Source organism: Aureobasidium namibiae (assembly GCF_000721765.1).
Source record: "Aureobasidium namibiae CBS 147.97 unplaced genomic scaffold scaffold_15, whole genome shotgun sequence".
NCBI lineage: Eukaryota > Fungi > Ascomycota > Dothideomycetes > Dothideales > Saccotheciaceae > Aureobasidium > Aureobasidium namibiae.
In genome coordinates this window covers 646,545-671,072 of record NW_013581194.1, presented here as the reverse complement: position 1 = coordinate 671,072, position 24,528 = coordinate 646,545, and the positions used below count along the sequence as shown (strand labels likewise).

General features: G+C 51.9%; 14 protein-coding genes across 14 annotated transcripts; 9 read left to right on the top strand and 5 right to left on the bottom strand.

The window, feature by feature from the left end:
• Positions 1-386: 386 nt before the first annotated feature.
• Positions 387-3,656, top strand: M436DRAFT_31447 (uncharacterized protein; the record flags this gene model as incomplete). The annotated part of the gene is made up of 1 exon (XM_013569323.1): positions 387-3,656. A coding segment is annotated over one exon (3,270 nt), but the record flags the coding sequence as incomplete, so codon positions are not given.
• Positions 3,657-4,507: 851 nt separating this feature from the next.
• On the top strand, positions 4,508-5,017 carry M436DRAFT_52817 (uncharacterized protein; the record flags this gene model as incomplete). Its single annotated transcript, XM_013569358.1, has 1 exon — positions 4,508-5,017. The coding sequence occupies one exon, from the start codon at positions 4,508-4,510 to the stop codon at positions 5,015-5,017; it is 510 nt and encodes a 169-aa protein (XP_013424812.1).
• A 436-nt stretch (positions 5,018-5,453) lies between these two features.
• On the bottom strand, positions 5,454-6,449 carry M436DRAFT_84391 (Rhodanese-like protein; the record flags this gene model as incomplete). Its single annotated transcript, XM_013569567.1, has 2 exons — positions 5,454-6,195; positions 6,247-6,449. 2 exons carry the CDS (start codon positions 6,447-6,449, stop codon positions 5,454-5,456), a joined length of 945 nt encoding a protein of 314 aa, XP_013425021.1.
• Positions 6,450-6,908: 459 nt separating this feature from the next.
• On the top strand, positions 6,909-7,375 carry M436DRAFT_75144 (anaphase-promoting complex component APC11; the record flags this gene model as incomplete). Its single annotated transcript, XM_013569566.1, has 4 exons — positions 6,909-7,050; positions 7,102-7,133; positions 7,186-7,249; positions 7,311-7,375. 4 exons carry the CDS (start codon positions 6,909-6,911, stop codon positions 7,373-7,375), a joined length of 303 nt encoding a protein of 100 aa, XP_013425020.1.
• A 173-nt stretch (positions 7,376-7,548) lies between these two features.
• Positions 7,549-8,361, top strand: M436DRAFT_53231 (uncharacterized protein; the record flags this gene model as incomplete). Its single annotated transcript, XM_013569436.1, has 2 exons — positions 7,549-7,687; positions 7,742-8,361. 2 exons carry the CDS (start codon positions 7,549-7,551, stop codon positions 8,359-8,361), a joined length of 759 nt encoding a protein of 252 aa, XP_013424890.1.
• A 100-nt stretch (positions 8,362-8,461) lies between these two features.
• M436DRAFT_53003 (NAD(P)-binding protein) lies at positions 8,462-9,187 on the bottom strand (the record flags this gene model as incomplete). The annotated part of the gene is made up of 1 exon (XM_013569395.1): positions 8,462-9,187. The coding sequence occupies one exon, from the start codon at positions 9,185-9,187 to the stop codon at positions 8,462-8,464; it is 726 nt and encodes a 241-aa protein (XP_013424849.1).
• Positions 9,188-10,065: 878 nt separating this feature from the next.
• M436DRAFT_53207 (uncharacterized protein) lies at positions 10,066-11,495 on the top strand (the record flags this gene model as incomplete). The annotated part of the gene is made up of 2 exons (XM_013569432.1): positions 10,066-10,264; positions 10,315-11,495. The coding sequence occupies 2 exons, from the start codon at positions 10,066-10,068 to the stop codon at positions 11,493-11,495; spliced, it is 1,380 nt and encodes a 459-aa protein (XP_013424886.1).
• Positions 11,496-12,410: 915 nt separating this feature from the next.
• Positions 12,411-14,784, top strand: M436DRAFT_28832 (WD40 repeat-like protein; the record flags this gene model as incomplete). Its single annotated transcript, XM_013569317.1, has 2 exons — positions 12,411-12,695; positions 12,751-14,784. Coding segments are annotated over 2 exons (2,319 nt in total), but the record flags the coding sequence as incomplete, so codon positions are not given.
• A 1,299-nt stretch (positions 14,785-16,083) lies between these two features.
• Positions 16,084-17,080, top strand: M436DRAFT_84385 (uncharacterized protein; the record flags this gene model as incomplete). The annotated part of the gene is made up of 2 exons (XM_013569565.1): positions 16,084-16,873; positions 16,926-17,080. 2 exons carry the CDS (start codon positions 16,084-16,086, stop codon positions 17,078-17,080), a joined length of 945 nt encoding a protein of 314 aa, XP_013425019.1.
• A 349-nt stretch (positions 17,081-17,429) lies between these two features.
• Positions 17,430-17,938, bottom strand: M436DRAFT_84384 (uncharacterized protein; the record flags this gene model as incomplete). Its single annotated transcript, XM_013569564.1, has 2 exons — positions 17,430-17,455; positions 17,509-17,938. 2 exons carry the CDS (start codon positions 17,936-17,938, stop codon positions 17,430-17,432), a joined length of 456 nt encoding a protein of 151 aa, XP_013425018.1.
• A 1,743-nt stretch (positions 17,939-19,681) lies between these two features.
• On the bottom strand, positions 19,682-20,893 carry M436DRAFT_9309 (uncharacterized protein; the record flags this gene model as incomplete). Its single annotated transcript, XM_013569301.1, has 2 exons — positions 19,682-19,927; positions 19,979-20,893. Coding segments are annotated over 2 exons (1,161 nt in total), but the record flags the coding sequence as incomplete, so codon positions are not given.
• An 806-nt stretch (positions 20,894-21,699) lies between these two features.
• M436DRAFT_75138 (prenylated rab acceptor PRA1) lies at positions 21,700-22,227 on the top strand (the record flags this gene model as incomplete). Its single annotated transcript, XM_013569563.1, has 1 exon — positions 21,700-22,227. One exon carries the CDS (start codon positions 21,700-21,702, stop codon positions 22,225-22,227), a length of 528 nt encoding a protein of 175 aa, XP_013425017.1.
• A 26-nt stretch (positions 22,228-22,253) lies between these two features.
• M436DRAFT_53201 (uncharacterized protein) lies at positions 22,254-23,474 on the top strand (the record flags this gene model as incomplete). The annotated part of the gene is made up of 1 exon (XM_013569429.1): positions 22,254-23,474. One exon carries the CDS (start codon positions 22,254-22,256, stop codon positions 23,472-23,474), a length of 1,221 nt encoding a protein of 406 aa, XP_013424883.1.
• A 451-nt stretch (positions 23,475-23,925) lies between these two features.
• M436DRAFT_53251 (uncharacterized protein) lies at positions 23,926-24,209 on the bottom strand (the record flags this gene model as incomplete). The annotated part of the gene is made up of 2 exons (XM_013569440.1): positions 23,926-23,996; positions 24,080-24,209. Coding segments are annotated over 2 exons (201 nt in total), but the record flags the coding sequence as incomplete, so codon positions are not given.
• Positions 24,210-24,528: the final 319 nt, after the last annotated feature.

Here is a 24,528-nt window from a genome sequence, read left to right as displayed (position 1 = left end):
TTCCTCTGTTTGCCTTGCCACTTTCTACATTCAAATAGAAACACACTCGACACTCCTCGCGCCTTCTACTTTCACGCGTTTGTTTGTCTTTTCTCGTTCTATCAGGCCGCTATTTATTGAGCCTGCCATTTCCTTTTTGCTAAAAGTTGCCACGACCTTTGCATCACTGCTCAGTCGATTCTCTAACCACGTCCACAATTACACCACTTCTCGACACAACTCTGAGCGCCACACTAATCATGTCTACCGCCGAATCTGCTTCCATCCCTCAATCCGAGCCTCAGTCCGGTCGCTCGTCTAACCGCCCTCGCAATCGTAGACCACGCGGTGAGAGGACTCCAAACACAAATCCACCAACTCAACAAGACGAACCGCAGTCAGACGCCTCAAATCCTGGTCGTAGGCGAAGAGGTGGTGGAGGAAGAGGGCGTGGTGCTCGCGACCCTCTCCTCGCGCTGAGACCATCTTCAGTCGCACCATCGACCCAACCCTCATCTGTCGACCCCTCGAGTGCCGACGTTTCAGGCACAGAGGCAACTAATCCACGCAATCAAGACGCGCGACGAGGAAGAGGTGGCGCAAGAGGGGGAAGAGGAGGTGCTCGAGGCGGCAGGGTGCGCGAAAACAGGACCGTCAACGGCAGAGCTTTTGGCGGCCAGCTCACCTCGGATGGCGAACTGCAGCCCGATGCTACTACCTTCGTCCCCGGACACCCCATTCTTGCTCAAGGTGCTACCTCACAGCAGACACAACCTCGTTCGCAAAGACGCCGTCTGTCCAAATCTACAGCTCCCGATATCGCCACACGCACTCATCACGATATCGACAACGGCCACTACGAATGTCCCATCTGCACGAGTGAGGTTCTTCGCAACTCAAAAGTCTGGTCATGTCACACTTGCTGGACTGTATTCCACATGTCCTGTGTCAAGAAGTGGTCCCAAAATCAAGGATCCGCCGCTGCTCAGCAACAAGGTCGAGAGAACGGCGAGATTCCTCCCCCTCGCCAATGGAGATGTCCAGGCTGCAATCTTCCGAAGGACACCCTGCCCAAAACATACACGTGTTGGTGTGAGAAAGAAGTCGAACCACGTGCCGTCACTGGTCTACCGCCACACTCCTGCGGAAACACTTGTGGCAGAGAAAGAGTCCGCAAGTGCCCTCATCCTTGTCAGTTGACCTGTCACGCTGGCCCTTGTCCGCCGTGTACCCACATGGGTCCCACCCAGACCTGCTTCTGTGGCAAGCACGAGTCGACCCGTCGTTGTACCGACACCGACTACGAAAATGGCTGGAGCTGTGGTGAAGTCTGTGGTGATCTCATGCCCTGTGGGGAGCACGAATGTCCGAGACCTTGCCATGAGGGTCTATGTGGAGCTTGTGAAGTGCGCATCGATGCTCGTTGCTACTGTGGTCAGGTTGAGAAGGCCTTGCTTTGCGCCGACCGTGGCGACGAAGTCGCAAGCCATAAAAAGCATACCGCCGAGCACGGCCAGGACATCGTCGAGGAATGGACTGGCATGTTTGCTTGCGCCAATTCCTGTGATCGTGCCTTCGATTGCGGTATTCACCACTGCCAGAAGTCTTGTCACTCGCAAGAGACTGACCCCGGCCACTGTCCTCGGTCTCCTGACGTTGTGACACACTGTCCATGTGGCAAGACCAAGCTCTCGGAAATTTCTCCTGATGCTCGCACTTCTTGCTCAGATCTCATCACGAATTGTAAGAAAGCATGCATGAAGAAGCTCTCCTGTGGACATCAATGCGAACAGTTGTGTCACTCTGGTGCTTGTATGCCCTGTCTCAAGGCTGTTCCCATCAACTGCCGCTGTGGCAGAACAACTTCGACTACCATCTGTCACCAAGGCAGGATTGAGTCTCCTCAGTGTATGAGAGTCTGCAGAGCTACCCTCAACTGTGGCCGTCACGCCTGCGACGAGCGCTGTTGCGAAGGGGAGCGCAAGGCTGCCGAGCGTCAAGCCATCAAGCGGAAGGGCCGCAAGCTTGAGGAAGCTCACATTCGGCCTATCGATGACGGCTTTGAGGCTGAGCATATTTGTACTCGCCCCTGTGGTAGACTTCTCAAATGTGGCAACCACTTTTGCGAAGATCTCTGCCACAAGGGGCCCTGTGGATCTTGCCGGGAGGCCATCTTCGACGAAATCAATTGCAACTGTGGCCGCACCATCCTGACACCACCTCTGCCTTGTGGCACTCAGCCTCCACCATGTCGCTTCCAGTGCAATCGTCCCAAGACATGCGGTCATCCTCAGGTCCAGCACAATTGCCATATGGACAATGAGAGCTGTCCCAGATGCCCTTTCCTTGTCGAAAAGAGCTGTATGTGTGGCAAGAAGAGTCTCAAGAACCAACAGTGCTGGCTGAAGGACGTCAGTTGTGGACAAATCTGTGGCCGAAAGCTCAAGTGCGGCTCTCACTTCTGCACTAAGCCCTGTCATCGCGATGGCGAGTGTGAAGATGCTGGGGGTCGACCTTGCCAACAGTCCTGTGGAAAGGCTAAAAAGGCTTGTGATCACCCAGACGAAGCCATTTGTCACGCTCCTACTGCTTGCAAAGAGGACAAGCCATGCACCCACAAGATCTTCATCACTTGTGAGTGCCAGGCTCAGAAGCAGGAGATGAGATGTAACGCATCTAAGACCAGCGAGGGTAACCTCACAAAGTCTCTGCCTTGCAACGAAGAGTGCGCCAGACTAGAGCGCAATCGCAAGTTGGCACTCGCGCTCAACATCGATCAAGAGGCACATGTTGAAGGTGGTGACCATGTTCCCTTTTCCAATGAGACTCTCAATCTTTATGCAGCTCACCCAACCTGGTCAACTAACCAAGAGCGCGAGTTCCGTGTGTTTGCAGCTGCGGATGACGAGAAGAGATTGAGATTCAAGCCCATGACATCCACCCAGCGAGCCTTTATCCACCACCTGGCCGAAGACTTTGGCATGGATTCAGAAAGCATGGATCCCGAACCTCATCGTCACGTCGCCATTTTCAAGACACCTCGCTTCGTCCGTTCGCCGCCAAAGACATTGAAGGAGAGCGCGCGTATCCGAAACGCTCAGCGTTTGGCTTCTGGAAAAGCAGTTGCTAGCAGTGAAGCGCCAGCCAATCAAGTTCGTGCAAACGAAGTTGGAGAGCCTTTCAACAGCTACGTTATCATGCGACCGCGCTTTGGTCTTATGATTGAAGAGGTCAGAACAGAGCTGGCATCTTTCGCTCTTCCTGTGCAATTCGACGTTGAATTTCTGCCCAACGAAGAAGTAATTATCAAGGCCATTAGTCGTACTCTTGATGATCAGACACTGGACCAGACACTCAAGAACGCCAAAGCTCCGATTGCTACTGCCATTGCGGCAAAGAGCCTCGGTACGCTTCAGCTTTGTCGCACAGACTCTTCGCTCAACATCATACGCCGTGAGACAGAGAATGGCGTCAGTGATGGTTGGTCTCGTGTTGCTGCGAAAAGCGCAGCATCTCGCCGACCTCTTGTCCAGACAGCATCGTCGAACAGCAACTTGTTCTCCGCCCTTGCTGGTGGAAGCAAAGTCACTTTTGCCAAGAAGAAGAAGGAGAAAAAGCCTGTTGTTCCTGTAGAACCTGTTGTTGACGACTGGGAAGCGGCCGAGATGGCCGAGGAAGAAAAGGAGAAGTCGGCTAGTGGTCACAATAGTGGCGCCGAGGACGAGGCAATGGTGACTGAACCTAGCAATGCCGCCGGTATCGAGACGCCCGAGGCTGTGGGAGGTAGTGATGCTATCGATGCTCCCGCGGTCGAGGAGATGGTTGGGGCAGGTGCGGTTGTCGAGGGTACACAGACCGAGACAGGTGCGACAGGACCACAGGTGAGCGCATCGACCGAGCCTGAGCAGATTCAAGAAGTGGAAACAGCATAGTTGCCATTCTCTTCATTGTAAAAGACCGAGATAGATCAATTCACTCCCTTGACCATCAATGTATTTCTTGGCAACGAATGTTCATGTGACTTGATGAGACATAACCAAATGAGAAAGACAACAACAGCCAGGGCTTATAAGGAGTGTAGCATCCTATCTTTCGGCACATCACACTGGAGCAAGTAGTGGAATTGATATGCAATGTCGTAGAGATGCACAGTCTCCTTATAAACAACAGTGTGACCATGGAAATACCCCGAATAAGCCTCTCCCTTGTAGAGGTCACTCGGACGGATCACAGAAAGTAAGTCTCATGCATCTTTGCAATTACACTTTGAGACCATTTGATACAGAAGAAGAAGCACAAAAGTAGAACGTTGAAGGGCAAAGTGAAGCGTTTCGTGCATCAGCGACAGACGAGCGAGCGAAGGCACATTCACTCTCAGTCAAGAGCCAACGCTGTCACCCTTTTTCTCTTCTCCGATGCTTGCAACACTCTCGCATACTCACATTCGATATTAAATACCGTGCTTCATGCCTCTACTAAGCAACCCACCTCTTTGCATACTCAACCCACATCCAAACCCTCCGCAGCAATGTGTCAACTCTGCAGCCTCAACACCATCTCCACATCCTCGCGCTGGCCCAAAGCACTCGAACCACTCATCTCTGACCTGAGTCTGCTGGTCACCACAGCACACACCGAGCTCAACTGCCCCCCAAAAAACTCTGCTGCCTCCAGCGCCGAAGAAAAGAACCCCTCATCCCTCTCAACCACAACCAAAATCACAATCACCACCACCGCACAACAAAAACCATCCCTCCTGATCCCTACCCTCCGCGACATCTCCACCCTCCTCGAAGTCCTCGAAGACGAAAGAGCTCAATGGTGGCAAGCCAAAGCACCCGAAAGAAAGTTCTGGAGGGAGACTTGTCAAGAAGAAAAACTTACAAAGATCAATGTGGTCAACAACAAGACTGTTGAGATGATCGAGGAATTCAAGGCCAAATTGGGCATTTTTTGTCGTTGGAGTTTGGGGTTGGTGGACGGAGTTGAGGGATTGGGTGGGGGAGAGAAGGACGGGGATGTTAAGATGGAGGGATAGAGGGATTAGAGGAGAGTGGGCATGGGAGATGTAACATGGGAAGGATTGGTATGGGGGAATCAGCACTTCCTTGATGTGGAAAGAAGGGGCTCGTGCAGCCGATAGACTGCTCGCTACTTTCAAGGAATGGCATGGTCTCCATCGAGATGGGTCACGCACTCACACTCTGGACGTACCTCTGGCCTGGAAAATGTTGTGTCTCTCCATAGTGAGAATATTACTCTAGACTTTGGCGGGAAGAGAATGAGGTTCACAGACGATGACACAATGGGAAGCTAAGACAAATTGTTCCACTCCAGCCAGGCTAGAAGCAACGTAAAATAGTGAGAAGGAGTACTCTGCTAACCTTTTTCCATGTCATCCGTTATTGCATGTCGGGTATAATGATGCTATCAACACTTTCTTCGTCGCTCGTCGTCACACATAGTGCCTCTTTTTACCGACTTTTGTGAATCAAATTGTCCGAAGCTCGCACTCGTTGGGCCCACTCGGTCCAACTGCCATCGTAGACTTTTCTGTTGGTCTCGGGGAAGCCGGCCTCGGTCAAGGCAGCATCGATCACGCTTGCCGTGACTCCTGTGCCGCAAGAGCTGATGATGGGCTTGAGAGGGTCGACTCCTTTAGTTCTGAAGATATCGAGCAGTTCTTCTCTAGAAAGCAACGTCTTGGTCTTTGGATCCAGTAGTTCGGGAAGAGCAACGCTGATGGATCCGGGGATGTGTCCAGAAGAGAGTCCAGGTCTCGGCTCAGGATCAACGCCGCTCCAGCGACCAAGAGACCTGGCGTCCAAGATCTGCACACCTTCTCTACCTTCCTTGTTGTAATCCCTAGCAATCTCCTTGACTTCTTCAAAAGCCGCAACCTTGGAAGGATCGATCTGCGGCTCAGGGTACTGCGACTCGGGGAATTCTGTTTGTTCGCCTTTCTCGGTAGGAAGACCTTCTTCGACCCATAGCTTGTAGTTGTTTAGGATGTGAATGCTGGGGTGACCGAAGACACGCAGAGTCCAGGCAACGCGGGGTGCACTGAAAATGCCGAGCTCGGCACTGTCGTAGACGACGATGTTGTCGTCACGACGGATGCCTAGCTTACGCATGGCTTGGGTGAAGACCTGAGGGCTGGGCAGCATGTGGGGGTATGGAGAAGTGGTGTCCGAGACGAGGTCTAGGTCGAAGAAGCTGCTGGAAGTCAGTTCTTAAACGTCTGGGTGGGAAGAAGGAGAACGGTACCGAGCACTGGGGACGTGGCCCTGCTTGAAGACTTCATATCCTGACCTCTTCTCGGGATCATTGGGCATGAACCAACTGGCACACAGGGGAATGACTCGAGGAGAAGTGGCCAAGCGAGTAGGAGCATTGCCTTTCAGAGCAGCGCTGAGTTCGGCGGGCTTGACGAGATACGACGAGAGAGACATTGCTCGTTGCGCCGACATGCTGTGAGAGTGTTTGAAGGAGCTTCGGAGAGGTGGGAAGGTTGAGGACGCAGCCGATCGGAGCAACGAAGCCATTGCTGCCCCACTCGAGCTTGATGGGATCGTGAGCTGTGGAGCTGTGGTCTTGATGATGTGATTGGGAGCGAGAAACGCGTGCGACTTCGAGCAGTATGCTTCTCCAGGATCCAATCTAAGTGTCTGTCGCAGTGTGGAGAAAGCAACAGAAAGGCTTCGCACGCCGAAACACCCCAAGTCGACTCTTCAAGGTGGAGCCTTCGAGCACGCCTTCCCCATGTGACACGGCCGATCACCTCGCGATAAGTCGAGCTTATCCTTATCGCATACGTCAATGGCCCGAGCTTCTACCTTCAAACGAAAACAACAAAGAGACCCTGGTGCTATGTATACCTACACCTGCCCAAACGAACTCGTGTGTTATACCACGCTTCTGTCAGAAACATGAAGGTCAAGATTCTCTCATATCATGCTGTCGCCGCCTGGCGTTGGGATATGCCAGAAGACGATGATTGCGGCATCTGTCGCGTACAGTTTGATGGTACCTGTCCGAAATGCAAGTTTCCAGGAGACGACTGTCCTATCAGTATGTGCCCATCTCGGTTGTGCTAGCTGCACTGTGCTGACTCACTTCCAGTCATGGGACAGTGCACACATTCGTTCCATATGGTATATGGTCCTTGTTGAACCTTCTCGACCAACGACACTAACACCAGTCAAGCATTGTCTCGATACCTGGATCAACCAAGAGTCAAGTCAAGGCAGATGTCCCATGTGCAGACAAGGTACGTCCAGTTGACCTAGTCTTGGTCGCTCATTCAGGAATCGTGGTGCTAATGAACTCAGTCTTCCGCATCAAAGGAACCGCTGATCAGAGTGAGGTTCAGCCTGAGCAGACTGCCCAATCTTGAGTTCTGCACTCTCGAGATATAAGCAACGGTGGCACCCTCTCTCTTGCGTTGTTCTTTCGACAAAGACGCCATTCTCACATGCATCTTGCCAAGCAACGCTTAGTCAGGGTCCACGGCCATAAACTCACAACAACCCGTGTGGTCTTGCTCTTGTCGATCGCGAGCAGAGGATCATGTCGGCAGTAAACAAACGGTACTCTCACAGCTTTGCCCAAACCACTGACGACTCGAGTACCCCTCCGCAACAACGCGACGATGATGATGATGCCGCCTCCTCCGTTCGCGCGGATCAGGCGGTAACCACCTCCGACGGTATGCCCGTTCACAACAATGTAATCACTGACCGTGCTGATTGATTCTTTTCAGGACTATTCGATGACCCTACATACCCTATCGCTGCACCTGACGAACTTCTCCCACCTCCCGATTTCCGTCCATTCTTTACCTTGATCGAGAACCCAGACACCAGCGAGCATCATCATCCATCGGTACACTACATATTTTCAGACGACAATCCCGACTTCTTAACTTCCGCCGTTGTGGATGGTATGAATCAAGAGCTCGTTGGTACATCTCTGCAGGTCGCCAACAATCGCGAGCGCATGATACTGGTCGACATAGCGCCAGATGGAAAGACGGTGAATGAAGCTCAAAGCTTAAGTCAACATTGGCAGATTCTCAGGACTACTGTCAGTCAAGCCCCATCATGGGCAGATGAGGTGTCCAGGAAGGACATACCAGGGCTGATGCTCAACATCCAAGGCATGGAAAGTGGAAAGCTGAGATCACAAGCCCACCGTCGCAAGAACTCCCAAGAGGACACTATGGCTCGCGTCGAAGCTATGGTTGGCAGCTATGGAGCCTGCCTATCTACCTTGGAGGGTCTAGTTAAGAAAGACGTTCTAGATGACGAGCAAGATGAACCTGCAGGCGTGGCAAAGGCAGCCGCGACGCAAGAGGATGAACAAGGAACGGCTCATGATTGATGACAATGCTCGAGGTCAATGGCGCTTGTTGTAGTGCGATCTTCTATTCCCTTCTAACTGCTTCGCGTTCCACGGTGTTATGTAGACAAAGGCTTAGCAGCTACCACACGATAGGTTGCCCAAATCTGTCGTAAAAGTGGCCACTGTCGTCCTTGTTCCAGCTTTCTACAAGTGGGAGCAATCCAGAAACACTTTCTTGTGCACTGATAGCACCATCTTCCTTGTACTTGACTAGTCTTGATTCTACGCGACCTGGGTGACAGAGTACGAATACAACTTCGGGTACATCTATACTGAAGCTCTTGACCATAGCGTTGAGAGCGGCCTTGCTCGCGCGGTATGCATAGGCAGAGCCCGTGGTGTTGTGACCAACACTTCCCATTCGCGAAGACATGATGATCACCTTTGCGGCGTTTGCCCGTCTGAGGCTTGGGAGGAGAGCTCGAATGAGCAGAAAAGTGCCAGCAGCATTTACTTGGAAGGTGTGCATCAAGGTCGACAAGTCCATGACCTCCAGGGTTTCGGCGGCAGCTACAGATTCAGGCTGAACATCTTCGATAGCAGGGACTAAGCCACGGACACCCACGCTGTGGATGAACAGATCAATTGGTGTGTCGCTCAGCATAGCGGTAAGGTGGTTGATGGATCTCTCGTCTGTCACGTCGACAATATGTGACTGTATGGTCGCTGCATGATTTTGGTAGACTGAGAGCTCGATGGGTTGCCTGTCGATGGCTATAACATTGTTTGATCCATCATTCGAGTATGAGTCCAGAAATGCGCGTCCCAGACCAGAGGCTGCACCAGAAATCAAGATGGTAGGCATCTCAATTGGAGGATGTCAAGGATGTACAAGCGATTGCGGAAGAGCCTTGACTGTGCGTTGGACTGGCTTCGCTTCAAACTTCCTGTGTGGTCAGGTCTGTAACTCCCAATCCACTCTCATGATCAACTGCACATACGTAGAAATGAAGCTGTCAAGATGCACGGTTTGGCCTATTTGGTAGCTGAATACGGAGAGAGCCCTCGATACCACAACTCTCAGCGAATGCTCATCATTTGCAGGTGTATTTATTCCTATAGCAATCCGCGTGGCACGGCTTCGCATAAGTTATGGAGAGGAAGGATGCGGCTTTCGGCAAGTCGGTGGGCCGCGCTCGCGCATTCCTCGACGCAACCTTGTCGTCGCTCACCCAGACTTGACTTTCGGTCGAGTCGCCTTCTGTCAGACTTTCATGTGCCCCGGTCGAGTTGATATCAATACATCTCGAGTTCACATGGTTTGGTGCCAAGCACAGTAATACGGCCCTTGTTCCAGCCTCGCGCACACACTCGCACATACCATAGGATCAGTCCCTCGATGACGGCGGCCTCGTAGCAACACGACACGGATTATGCTCGTCTTGGTTGTTCCACTCTCTTCTCACAAGCCGCTGCTTGACAACACAAGCCCTTAAAGCAAGACAGCACAACCGCCTACCATGCGCCTGTAGCTGCTTGCATCACACGATCCTCGAATGCCACACACCTGTCGCACAGTTACACTACCGTCAGCACGTAAGCCTTTCTCTCCGAGGCATATGATTGCTGGCACCGAGGCTGTCACTGCTCGTGTCTTTCACTGCCACAGCTGCTTGCTTGTCTTCCGTTCTCAGTCGCTCACAGTATAGTCAGCACCATCCCGCCACTCAGGCTTCACCCACCATGCGCCGCACTCCACAACGCCCTCGCCCAGCTGAGCCTGCTGTCGCAACCCCTCGTACCATCGAACCGCCTACCAAGAAGATCTTCAACTGTATCGCCGACGACTCGGCACTGCTCGCAGGCGCAAAGAAAAGCACCCGCGACGGTATCCGGAAATGGATTGCCAACGGCCAGATTAGACTCTTTGTGCCCCTCTACAGTACGTCGCCATGCAGACGATCCCAGCACGACAACGACTGACCGTCGCAGCCCTCGCTCAAACCACTCGCCTGAAGGACGGAAATGGTCGCATCAGCAGCGACGCCGAAGACGCCCTGGTCTGGCTCGACGATGCCACCAGCACTTACCCCCACCTCGTCACACTCCAAGGCGGCTTCGAAAAATTCGAGACATGGACAGAGGTCGAGAAGTTCGCTTTGCCCAGGACTTTGTTCTCCGAAGGCGATGCCGACGACGAAGAAGTACAGCCTTTCTCCGAGGACCTCGCTGGCAACGTCGAAACCAAACTTGCTGTTCGCGACGCAAACCTGTCCATGAGTTCTGTCGACACCGATGGCTCTCGATCAGCAACTCCGACTTCCGTACACACCGCCCGTAGCTCTATCAGCCCAGAGCCTCCCACCGAGTGCCCACCCAAGAACCGCAGTCGCTCTCATGCATTCAAGTCCCCAGCCAAGAAGACCGTCCCTGGCTCTACCTCCACCTCCGGCGTTCCCTCGCACTTGCGTCCTCTGTTCAATTACATTCTCTGGCGTATTCACCAGGAGTTGGATCCTGTCGCTGCTCTGGAATCCTTCATCTTCTTGACTGACGACCCAACCAAGACTAAACTCGCCCAGCGTTTCGGTATCCGCACCAAGAGTCTCGCCGACATCCGTTACGTCGTCGCAAGGGAAGAGCGTGAGTTCAAAAACAGACAGCTTGTTCAGCGCAAGGAGATCGAGAGCAATGCCGTTCTTGCACGCCCTGACACTCGCGTCGCTGCTGCAACGACTGCAGCCGCACCCATCGACGATGAAGACAAGGTGCGTCCAGAGCTGTTGCCTGTCGATGAGAGACCCGCCCCAGTCAGCGAGGATGAAGAAGACGAGGTCCTCCTGAAGCGTCCACCCAAAGCTCCTGCAGCCATGCTTGCCCAGCACAAGTCGCCCAAGCCTGCAAACAAGGTTATGGATTCGAACCAATTCTCGCGCGGAGGCCAAACCCCTGCTCGCGGAAACGCTCGTGGAGGTGCTTTCAGAGGCAACGCTTCTCGTGGTCGTGGCACCCCCTTGGCACCTACTAATGCAGGAAGGGGCGCCACACCAGCAAAGCTGGATCTCACTCCCACCACTAACGGCAGTGGCCCGATTGATCCTAACTCTTTCACCCGCCCTGCTGCCAACACCAACAAGTTCAGAGGCGGTCGCAGACTCTGGGTCCCTACGTAAAAAAGGTCGAGCAAGCGGTATATTCGCACAAGACGCTTACACATGAAAAGTCCTTCCGTCAAAGGGTGTCTAACAACTGGAGTTGATAGGCAATGGTTAAAGCCTGTGCCGGTTCGAATTCGCAGAGCAAAGCATTTCCCTGGTATCGTAAGATATTCCACACTTGCATAGCACAACCTTCCATTGCCCTTTCGAACCTCGGACCAAAACTACGGAGTTGTTGTTTCTTATCGGCCTGAATTCCAGATACAGGAGCACCACCGGAACACAACTAGCTCAAGTATCGACGAAAGTCTCAGTGTGCTTCACGGTACGAGATATCGTCCCAGTATGAACGCGCTTGCAAGAGGCCAGTGGATGAAGTTGGGAGGAGGTCAGTTTGACAGATTTTTAGGGGAGAGATAGCGGGGATGAGGTCGCAGGAGAGTATTTTGCTTGTATTCCTTATTGGTGCTTTTGCGATTCTTGGAGAGGTAGGGTTGTCGTTGGTCTCTCGGATCGCTGAGATGAGCTATGCACAGCCACAAGAGATAAACTGCCTCGCTAAGGACCAATTCTTTGTTTTATCGCGATATTCTTCCTCCCCTGTGCTAAAGTTTGTAATCCACACACTACTACGAAGGAATAGAGCGCACTTGCCACCATAGAAATGCACGATCGCATTGAGAGTAGAACTCTATTCAAGGAGATCAGGCGACATAGTGCTTCTCGATGCGATCTGTTCGTCGAGACTAGGTACTATGCAGTTTTATGAGCTACTCGTGTTAACAAACTTTTGCGCATCGAGAGGTCCCGCTCAGACCATCTTCACATCCTCTTGGCGTCCGTCACTTTGTTTACTTCGTATCAACAGTCTCGTAACAATTATCGACATGATCATACAGCATACCTAGCGGTCATCGATGGAGTGCAATCATGCCTCGAGCAGTGGATCAAGCTGTGATAGCTCCAAGATCAGCATCTCAGCCGACCTTTAAACTACCTCCAAACAGCCATCTCATCATCACAACCTCTGGTGGTATTTTTTCTTGGGACCAAGTTGGGGTCAAGAAGCTTTTCAGCAGTAGTCAAAAAGGCATTCTTGCAGCGAGAGAGGCCAAAGATGGGAGTCAGATTCTTGCAGTGGCGGACGAGCATGTCGTGGTTTTACATGATTGCAAAAGAGGACGCGAAGAGAGCTGGGGCTTGAGCGGCAACGAGGTTCGCTAGATTACATACTTCGAGATCACATGGAAACTGATCAAGAACTTGCCAGGGTATTGTTCGACTCTTGGAGTATGCGCCCGATGCAAAGTCTCTCTTCCTTAGCACTTCCTTGACAGGAGCTATACAGCACTACTCGATTAACGAATCACGCTTGCTCGACTCGCCATCCACACATCCCACTCCACCGACTGTTCTGGCTGTCTCACCAACCTCTCATCTGATATTGTCTGCCTCTGAGAAACCAACATTGGTATACTTACAGAATCTTACTCTCAAGACACCTGCTATTCAGCTGCACCCGTCCGCGAGTAATGCAGCCATCGCTACGGCCTCTTTCCATCCCGAACGGCCCAACGTCTTTCTACTGGCGTTCAAAGATGGAACAATCGCTGCGTATGATGCGACAAGATTAGCACGAAGTGAGGCGGCTCGTACGGGTAGCACCTCTCGCCTAGCCACCAATGGCCATGCCGGCGAAATCTCGCACTTCTCGAACCTTCACCGTATCACCAACATCAGAAACATGTCGGATCCACCAGATGCTTCACCAAACACAACTGTTGGAAGCAAAAGCGTATCAATCACAGGTGCGGAGTTTTTACCTGGTTTTCGCACCCGTGCTATCAGTGTCGGCGCAGATGGAAGGTGCAGGCTGGTCGACTTTGAAGCTGGTGGCAAGATACTACGGACATGGCATGCTCAAGCACCGGTGACGTCCTTGTCAATCTCGGCCTCCAAATCATCTCCGCAGACTGGAAAGGCAGCATCCAAGCAGAAGTTCGGAGCCAATGGAAGTAATCTTGCAGATCGTACTGTCGTTGCTGTGGGAAGAGTTGATGGCCAGGTTCTCCTCTTTGATTCGGTCGGCTTGCGACTCGATCAAGTCCTCATCAACGCGCTCGGAGAAAAGATTATCAGCGTGGAATGGATGAACGGTCCTAGCCCACATGCCACATCGACTCCCGTCAAACCTGTGTCTGCAAAAATCGATGCTACATATGACCTGTTACGGAGCACGTCCGGGACGAAGATGAATGTCCAACCCACTCTGCCCAATGCTCTCAAACTTCCACCGGGCGCTGTATTTGTCCCTGTACAACCAGTGCCTGCGATCGCTCTGTATGAGTCTGATGTCGAAGAGATATCGACAGTGCGGTACACCCCAGCTGCAGATACCGTCATACGCTCGCCAATCGCCCAAACGACCTACATGGACCTTTTCTCGCCAGTCAAAAAAGTATCACCTCCACGTGGGCCGCAGAAGAGCCCAGTTTCATCTCCACATCTACGTCGTAAACGGATCTCGAGCCAGACATTTGTCAAGTCAAGCAGCCCTGAACCCATACTGATCAACAAGGAGGTCACAAAGGGACCACTGACGACACCTAAGAATCTGTCGATTCACCCTTTGAACACAATGATCGAGTCAATCCAGGGGTCCCCTTCACATGTTGCTCCGGCATCTGCTCGAAGAGGACCCAGATCGGGACGTAAGAGAACGCACACGCGGCATCCACTAGGCCCGGACCGTAGCCCAGTCGTTTCTACAGGAGCGGGTAGGAACGGAAAAGTGCTTGCTGACCTACGAAAACTAAATACTGGAATCTCGAGCCAAGCCAAGAAGAATGGAAAAGCCGCCCTGTTTGCGCCATACATGAACCGCACTGGCATCTCTAATCTTCCAAGAGTCGACGCACAGCCGACAGTAAGGGACGATGTCGCTGGACAAATCAAGTCGCTTGAGCATGCACATGATTCTCGCCCTTACAAATCAGCCCAAGCTCCTAAAGTTCACTTTGAATCCGAGAGCCATTCCTCGGACCGAGACATCTGGATGTCGGCTGGGTCTTCCGGAGATGAACGTACCCAGTGGAAAGACAAGCGTACTCATCACCATATTCGACAGAGGCAGATCGCTCAGCCTCACCGGCCGTGTCCGCCCTTTGCGGAGAGACCGAATACACAGTGTGTTCCCAATGTTCCGGTTTTGGGAGGCGAAGTCATCACTATGTCACCAAAGCCTTTCAATGCAGGAAAGGAGGCTGCTGTGCTTTCAATGTCAGAGGAAGCCATGTACAGTGCAGTATCGCACATTTCAAACATTGATGGCGAGTTTGTACCCGCCTCAAGAGACGTACAAACACTCTTCCCACGTGGATCTTCTATTTATTCGACCTCTCCGTCACGACAATCTCCTAAAAGGTCACCACAGCGGAAGGTGCAGGTCTGGAACGATGGAGCTTCGAAGACAAGAACGGTGCCGGACCCAGTCCAGCGTGCAAAGCTGGCAAACGCGAATCCCAATGCTATCGTCAAGGCTACACCAAGAGAAGCAGCAGCGAAGAAAGCCGTAGCGGCGTTACTAGGATCTCAGTATATGCAGAGTACCAAGACTCTTCCGCCACTACCATGCGTACCGTCAGAGACCATACCATTACCACCTCAACCATGTGCTTGTGCGAAGAACAGCTGTCCAGGTTGCGCAGAGCTGGGAGCGAGGGTCCAAGGTCTGGAAGAAGAAGTCGCAAGGCTCAGAGCTGAGGTTCTTGGGCTTAGGAGTGCCCTCAGGAAGACAGGTGTATCGAGCCGCATTGTCGAGAGAAAGATATGATGGAAAGATGCCCGATTGTTCATCCTGTTTTATTGTTAGATACCCTTTCTGCGTCAAGATACCATTCCTATGCTCAAATGCAACCAATGTCGTCGATCATGCCGTGCAGATTCTCTCCTTGTGCAAAGGTGTGTCACGTAGACGGCTAGAGAAATGCGCAGTTCTTTCGGGGAAGAGAGGCCGTTCATTGAGAGTCGGAATCATTTCGGCTCTCTGTGGCCTCTACTGCTGTCTCGAACGAACTGTGCATTTTGATGGCTTTAGTTCCACCTGATTGACTTGAGATGGCAGCTCGGGTCCCTGCCTACATAGCGTCATGTTTTTGTTCCTCCGTCTCTGAGCCCTTCGACAGATTTCAACATCCTTATGAGCGATACAACAAACCTGGACAGATGCACAAAGATGTACTGGGATAGGCATATGTCTGGGAGGAGCATGTCATCCTCGAGACTCCACTACCCCACTTGTATCTTTGAAAGATATCCTATATTTTGGCATTCTTCGTCAGGGTCATACACATACATGGAAAGCTGACAGTGGAGATGCACAAAGACAACGCGGTCTGGCTACAGGACTAAAGGAAGTCTGCGTCGCTGCTTCTCTTTGACGGACTTGATGGTGATTGCCAAATACATCCTGAGTTCGTCACCACTCGCTCTTTCCTTGACTATGTCCTCTTCCACGAAGTCTTCTTGAGATTTCTCAGCTCCTTGATAATCTGCATCAAGCGGAAGCTGACAATTAACCCATCAAAGAATTCTGTTTGCTCCCATGCCTGTCTCACTCGCACACCAGCAGCAAGTTGGCGATTCTTCCACTGTCACAGATGATCAAACGACACAAGAAGCTCCTAGAAAACACCCGCGTATTGAGACAAGGAGATCAATACCGCAGTGCTATCCTCAACTCCCTATACTTTATATGCCACCCTCGCATCAAGTTTTCCTTCCACACACCGTCGCATCAGCACCAGTCGAGATGCCTCCAACTACTCAGCCCTCGGTCTCCGATCAGAGAAGATCTTCCACTCACTCATCGCGAACCACGACTGGTCAGGAAGCGACCCCTGCCTTTCGTACTTCCTCGAACGCTGGCCAAAACTACTTTGCTGCCACCAGTTTTACTCCAAACACTGCACAGACTGGACCTCCGTCATACGCCTCTGATTCCAATGTGTCGCCAACCTTTTCGTTGAACAACAATGGCAGCCATTGCATACCAGCTGCACGTCCTGAGTTCGAGCACATGATTGTTTCGGTGAACCGCCAGAAGCTGTCCAGCGACGACATGCAGTGGACCACTCAATTCCCTTTGAAGGATCTCAGTAACTCAAAAGACAATGCCATCTCGATCAGCACGTTCTTTTTCAGCCGTCTGCTTGGTGAGATCTACGACAATCTGCGCAGCCAGGCTCAGGAAGAAGGTCTTTCTGTTGTCTGGGTCATGTCAGCCATTGGTCAGTTGGGTGTCGTTCGTGACGACGGTTCTCTGAGGGCAGTCGTCTTGGACCACCAAAACTCTGGTCAGCATACAGTTCAGTTGTACGTTGTCAGAGAAAAGGGTAAGTTGCAACGAACGGTCTTCTTCTTTCACCGTCGTCTAACATGGAACAGCTGAGGGCACTGTGCTTCCCGAATCTCAGGTCATCTCCTCAAAGACCTTCATGCTACCCAAGATTCCGTCCGTGTCTAGTGTTCTGAGCCCGGATATGACACAGCAAGACAACACACCCAGACAACCCAAGTTTCCCAATGGTTTCGGCTTCTAAGCACGTCGAGTATCAGACAGTGGGAGGGTATACGTTATGAGATCATGAGAGTGGAAGATAAATGAGGTTGGCTTCAGTCACGGATTGTGCGTAGAAGAGTCAAAAGAGGCAGGATTATGGAACAGGAGATGCTTTCGTCATCGCTGCTCGCATCGAAGGGGAAGAATTATGTACGATGGACTCAAATTTGTGGACTTGGTGATGATTGAGAAGGACCAAAGTATGCTGCACTCTCCTCACTTTCGTCTGTGTGCATCGGTCACTTCTATCGTGCTCAGACCTTGATTCCCTCCTGTCGCTTTCGACCTGTTATGCGTCTTTGCAACCTGATAGCTTTTGTGAAATGCAATCAGAACTCAGATCTCCACAGAGCATCTATCAAGAAGTGTTAGTATGCATAGCTTCATCGCCTTGCGACTTTTACTCACCCTTGCTGCCAATGATGTAGAGTTGTACGATATTCTTGTACCCGCGTCTGTGGTCTTGTACAGCAGACTGGAAAGAGTCACTGTCGTAAACACGACCAAGCTGTCCTGACCCAGACATGCGCCAGACCAGGCACCAAGTGATGCCATCAAATTCTTCGTCATCCTCTTCGAGACCAATCTTGACATCGGTGAGGTCAAGCTCGATGACCTTTTGAAGGCGACTGAAGACGAGAGATGACAATTCAACGTGCTTTGCATCTACGTCTGGCTTCAACAGACAGCGGGAGATGCGGATCTGAGAGTTCCAGTTGGTAGCTGTGTATGGCTTGACACGGCTGACGGAGATGAACATGTTAGCAAGGGAGGGACGCTTCTTTTTGCTATCAACGTCTGATTTGGTGTCGCACTTGGCCGTACGAATGGGCGGCATGATGGTGTCTGAGGGAAAGATGAAGAGTCGACAGTGTCCAAGGAGTAGTCGGAAAGCTTATCAGGACTGATAGATGAGATCCGATGTAACAAGAGAGTCTTAGAGACACTTTCCGGGACCATGATAATGAGACTTGAAGGAGTCGACGAAAAGTGAGTAAGAATAGTGAAGGCGAAGAGAGGTGTGCGATAGAGTCGAGAGATGCTGTGACAACTATGATTCTCTTGTTAGTTCTCGTTGGCGACATCACTTTCTGAGAGGTCCTGTTTCTTTTGATAGTATACTGCCTTGAATTAGCCTGCCACATGGGAGATGTGGTGGTACGACCAGACTCGCACAACAGCCTTCCATGTTCAGATGTCTAGAGAAGTCACACAATACAGTCTTCTCGAGACAGACAGGACGCAACATTAGTAATGATGACTCTGTATCTCTTCGTCATCGTCATCATACCTCTCATGTTCCTCTGGCCAATCCGGGGGTCGTGGATCTTCACTCCCTGTACTCCTTGCACTCCTGGTGCGAGTACCACCACAACAACCATCACAACTCTCGAGACTACTTCCATCGACACGCTCATCATAACAGCCACAACTCATCCTGCAGTGACACTCGCAGTCTCCTCGTGGGGAGAACAGCATCGACTTGCCGACAAAAGACTCTATCGCAAACGAAAAAAAAAAAAACTCCACAAAAGACTCGATCGTGAGATATCAGCTCGTCGACAAGAAGTGGGAAGCCGAAAAAAGCAGCAAGATTGCACCGGTGTAGAATTCCTGGTCTGCGTGATTTATGAAACTGCTGTTTCTACCCTCTTGTACATTCTGTGATAGGGTGTATGGATACAAGTACGGTGATGGCTTTGAAGATTCTTCGAAAGGATCCTGCGAGGCCGAGGGAAGAAGAGATAGAACGTGAACGATTGGAGGATGAACTGAGATGCTTGTGAGTCGTGATTCTGCAGACCTGGTAAGACGGATGTTACTCCAATAGCTTCCGATGAGGGTATGAGCTATTTTGAGAAATGCATAATAGGTTGAAAAGACGGAACGGTATCCATTTTGAGCTACTGCTTTGCTTCGAACATGTCGTGTCTTGACTCGACCATTGCTGTTTTGATACAAATGAGAGGCGGTCCAGTTCAAGCTGGAACAAGCAAGCAGTGATGAGAGACATACCTGCCTATCAACGATCAGCAAAAAGCGACAGACTGACTCAGATATTGCAAAATCTTTTTAGCAGAAACCGAAACCCCCTAGCCGCCGTGTTGCTAGATTGGTCAAGAGAAAACGCGCGAGGTTTTCTTCCTTGTTTTTGTCGTGCGAGGATTACTGGAACCCCCTCATGGCATGGTAGATCGGCCTCGCCGAGGATCGAACCGGTGGTCTTGGGCCAAGCTAAGCGGAAGGAACACTACTTTGACCGCTGTGCCATACCACCGGTTCGATGTTGATGTAGCAGATCTGTGGAACGATGATACTGAGGGTGCTTGTTGGGGGTGGTTGCCCTCACTTCACTTCCGAGGACGCTCAGCGGTAGAGGCACCTCCACTAACCTCATCTTGATTGTTCACTCGATGTAAACAAGGCTGAGTGGTATCGATATGATACTATATCTCTCTCGTCACTTCCATCGAGGGCGTGTCTGTGAAGTGCGTCATGGTACTGAGTGTCAGAAGTGTGCTGGGAGTAAAGAAAACAAAAAATCGCTTTTTCTATACCATCATCTTTTTATTTAAATGGATCTTTGCTTGCTGGACTTGAGCTTTCTCTTGCGAGTCTCGGCGTTGCCGTTGGGTTGAGCTGCCGACTTGAGCGTGGCAGTGGCTGCGTCAACACCCTCGGCTTCCTCGGTACCCTCGAGCAGTTCCTCCATCTCGGCGTCAGAAGTCTTCTTGCCAAGCACGGTACCCAGAGACTTGTTGTAGAGGTAGATGGGCAGACGGACCAAGAAGGTGTCGTTGATGGTAGGTCTTTGGATCTCATCGACCTGGCAACTATGTTAGCAAGTGTCAGAGCTCACATTGTAGTTGATACTTACATCCAGGAGGAACTCGTGGAGCTCACCCTCGGCGGTGCGCTCCTCGAGGTAGACGTTGCCGACGCTATCGACGATGAGGACCTTGCCGTTCTCGGCGATAGTGCGCTTCTTTGCGCCAATGGGACCGCTGGTAAGTTCAGCCTCGACAGGAGTGCTGATACCGGAGTTCTTTGCCTGTTCGGCAAGAGTAGCTTTAGCTGGCTTGGGCTTCTTTGCAGCACGCTTGCTCTCACGCTCGGCAGCACGCTTCTCCTTTCTGTTCCAATTCATGGCCTGAGGTTCTTCCTCGGATGAGGGTTCAGGAACGGGAGCTGGCGTGGTGTCAACACCGGCAATGCCTCTGACCTCGTCACCCCAGGCGATACGTCGGGCCTGGCGAATGTAGCGCTCGACAAAGTCGCGGTGCTTCATCCAGTTCATGTAGAGGGTAACGTAGTGGACACCACCACCGAGGAAGACGAAGAGACCGATCATGACAGAGCCGAGACCAGGGCGGAATCTCTGGTAGTAGTAGCCGGTTCCGCGCCATTTGGGGAAGCCGTTACGGAGGAAGTGATCGTAGCGCTGGCGCTCAGCACCACGAAGAATGTTTGTGACTATGCCGAGACGAGCAAAGCGAGCAGAGGCTTCCTTGGCGAAAGCATTGATCTCCTTTTGCGAAGGCTTCTTGTTCTTCTTGACATGCACGGTGGGCTTGTCTCCCTTCTTGGTGTTCTTGACTGGCGGGGCCGAGTCGTAGGTAGCGATGAAGCGTTGACGGGCCTTGTCAGGGTGCAAGACACGGGCCTTCTTCTTGTAGGCAGCGTTGATGTCATCGAGGTTTGCAAAGTCTTTTACACCGAGGAAGGAGTAGAAGGTGGCATTGCTACCCTCGTGCTGGGCGACTTCATCCTGGAGACGGAAAATTTCGTGGTCTGCCAGCTGTCAGTATGGGTGCAGGTCAAAGCGAAGGGAATCGGGCTCACCCTCGGGAGACCAGGCGCAGACAAGGGCAACCAAGCACAAGAGCAAAAGCAGAACAAAACCCTGGAGTCGGGGCATGGTTGCGTTGGTGATGTGGAAGTGTCGGGCTGCAAAGAAATGTGATGGAGCTGCAAGAGCGGCAGAAGTGCCTCTAGTTTCCCCAGACAAGTCGTGTCACCTCCGAGTCGGTTCAGTATTATGTGATATTGATAAGAAGCCTTGCAGCTTGCGGGTAATTCTGTTTCTTCTATTTCAAGGCTGACTTCCAATAGAGGAGTTAGGTCCTCCTTCTTTCTATATTGCAAATCTACCTTGCTGCTGCTGCTATTGCAGTTGATCTCGAGGTCAGCATCTTGGTCGGCTTCAAAGTTCAGGGGCGTCACTCCGCACATTGGTTGCTCCTGAAGCTTCAGCGAGTGTGGCTGAAGCTGTGGCTCATTCAACGACTGTTGATTCCACGTATGTTGCACGCGTAATCAACATAACTCCCTCAGTCTGCTCTTATTAGATTCTTGTCCTTCACTCACTCACTTTCTGAACGATCGCTCTTTCTGCATCTCAAATCGTGAGTTTCACCGACCCAAGTCATCGAGCCCGCAGCTTCCCGTCGTCGACGCTCGCGGCTGCCTTCACATGCAAACAAAGAAATTCTGTTGACTTACGGCTGACTTCCCCTTTTAGCGACAACTTGAAACACTTCTCAACCTCGTTAACTCGACCAACTTCGACCCTCTTTCGACTCCACGAACTTCATCAAGATGCCTATCAACCTTCCCATCGATGCCATCACCTCGCGACTCAACCTGCAGGGTCGCTTTGACAGTGTCCGCTCGCAGTCCGTCGGTTCCCGCTTCGCCAACCTGAAGCCTATCTCCGAGTTCTTCAACTTCAAGCAAATCTCCAAGCCCCAGAACTTTGGCGAAGTCCAGAACCGCGTCAACTACAACCTTGGCTACTTCTCCAGCAACTATGCCGTCCTCTTCGTCATGCTGAGCATCTACACTCTGCTCACAAACTGGCTCCTGACTTTCGACATCCTCCTCGTTGTCGGTGGTATGTACGGTATCGGCAAACTCGAGGGCCGTGATGTCGAGATTGGCAACTTCCGCGCGACCACTTCGCAGCTCTACACCGCTTTGCTCGTCATCGCCGTTCCCCTTGCCATCATCTCCAACCCCTTCGGTTCCGCTCTTTGGCTTATCGGTGCGTCTGGTGTCAGCATTCTCGGTCACGCATCGTTCATGGAGAAGCCTATCGAGTCAGCTTTTTCAGAGGAGGCGGTCTAAATGGTCGGCCGCGGGCTCCGCACGATATGCCCCACTGGGGAAGACCATCCGGGGCTCTTGCAGGGGGAGGTGGAGAATCATGGAAAGATGAGTTTGAGTTGCGCCGGAGGAGGTTTCTGGACGTGGGCGATGAGAGCGATGATGGGCATCAACGTGTCTATCTCGACCCTGCTGCTTTCAAGTCCAGGTCCGCTGATAGGCTGCCACGGGAAGCTTTTGCTGGAGACGATCTGATCTTCACTGGATACGATCTGGGCTCCGCAAGGGGAGAAAGAGGAGTGGATGATAATGCATATGAAAGAAGATACTACCAGCCGCAGGAAGAAGACTATTACCACGACAGTGCCTTGACACGACTGTCGCGCGAGGATGCGCTGGTTCAATCGGCCAGAGAGAAACTCAGAAAGGCACGGGTCAAGGGTAAGACAAACGTCAGCCTGAGCGTCGAGGAGATGGCAGCGTTGGAAGGGAGCAGCACGCAATCCAGAGACACTTCCGAGCCGAGTACACCGAACAAGCACAAGACCAGAGGCAGTCGGTCTAGTAGTACCACGAGCTTGACAAGCACTCGTCCACGAAGGATGAGCACTGGTCTATTCGGCGGTACATCACCATCGCATTCTCGATCCCGAACACCCAAGAATCCGAGAAAACCCTCGAATGAACAACAGCCAATTTCTCGCACTCCGTCTCAACCAGCATTCATGATCCGCGGCCCGGATGGTGTATCGATGTACGCGCCTGCTGATTTCTATCCTTCTTCGGCATCGTCTAGAAGACCCTCGTCAAACGGCAATCGTACGGTCACCCCGCCCTACGAAGCATACTCGGCTCGCGGATTCGGTCCTGAATTGCGAGCGCCCTCTTCAACTTCTAACCGTGCTCTATACGATGAGAACGCATGGACATCCTCGAGTCGACCACCACCAGGAGCGGCATATCCTGATATGTTCGGACCATCTTCCTCGCTCAATTCACAGTCTTACCAGGGATCCATACCTTCGTCAGATGTGTCGTATGCGAAACTGAGGCGAGCACCTCAAGGGTCGCCGCTCTCGAATGTCGAAGCAGCAGCTGACCGACGGGAAAGGGAACTCGAGACGATGTCGGGGGTAAGACCAGCAAGCAGTGGAAGCAGTAGTGATGATTCTGGTGGGCAAGGGGTTAGGATTGAGGTCGAGCCTGGATTCGGGTTGAGGAGGGTGCCGGTATCAAGCAAAAGTGGTACAGTCAGGCGCAGAAGATAGAGTACCAAAAGCGCAGGGACTTGTATTCTATGATTTGTGGTCATTGCGATGTGCAAAAGTGTGACAGACCAGTAGCTATCAGAAGGCACATCTCTCACAAGCGTCCTCTGAGGGTCGTGATAAGATGAAAGATTATGCTCTGGATTTCGTCAAACTCTCAACTAGACTTGATGTGAAATCTGCTTCGTGCTGGTATCAAACCAGCCACTTTCCCATATTCCGGGAGATGCCCAAAGTAAACGCCGTAAACTCCGATACTGAGATGTAAAAGAAACAGGCGATGTGTTCCGACTCGACGCAAAATGTGCCTGCCTCATCTCTCTGTTCTGTAGGTTTCAAAGGCCCTTGAGTGCCTCCTGCTATACCGTTCTCTTTTGCCAACCGTCCAGTCTCCTCTTTCTACACTCGTGCAGTGTTCTTCAGGGGTGTCTCGAGGGACTCGGGTCCTCGCTCAAAAGTAACCGACGATGATGCGCAATAGCTCGAACACGAGACCGCCGCAGACGACAAACAACAAGGCGACTGCAAAGACTGTATTAGTTCTTTCCTTCGCCGAGTTTGGGATCAGGTGTGTGTGTGTGTTGGGGGGGGTCGCAAAAACGTACACAGCCAGAACTTGCTGACGGGACTCTTTTGCGGGACGGTCTTCTTGACGACGGGTTCGGGCTTTCCGCGCTTGGTTTCTTGTTTCTTTGCAAAGGCCTCGTTGGCACGGCGTTGTTGGGGTGTTTGGACCTTGGTTGCGACTCTTGTTAGCTCGTTGTGCTTTACCCTGCTTCTGTCTGGAGGATTATTCGAATACCATTTTGTGAGATGTGAAGTGTGTGGACTGCCGGCAGCAGAGAACGAAGGTCTTATATGAGAGGAGCGAGTATTGTGAGTAATCGATATACGAAGTGGAGAGAGTAGAAGTCAGAAACAACAGATCATCGCACATGGCCACCACAGCCAGCCCGCCAGCCAGCCCCTTCCCCTTCGAGAACACTTGGTCAACTCCAGCAAAAGGCGGAGAGATCTCCCCCACATTGCTTGGCCTGACGTCTCCACCGCGGTG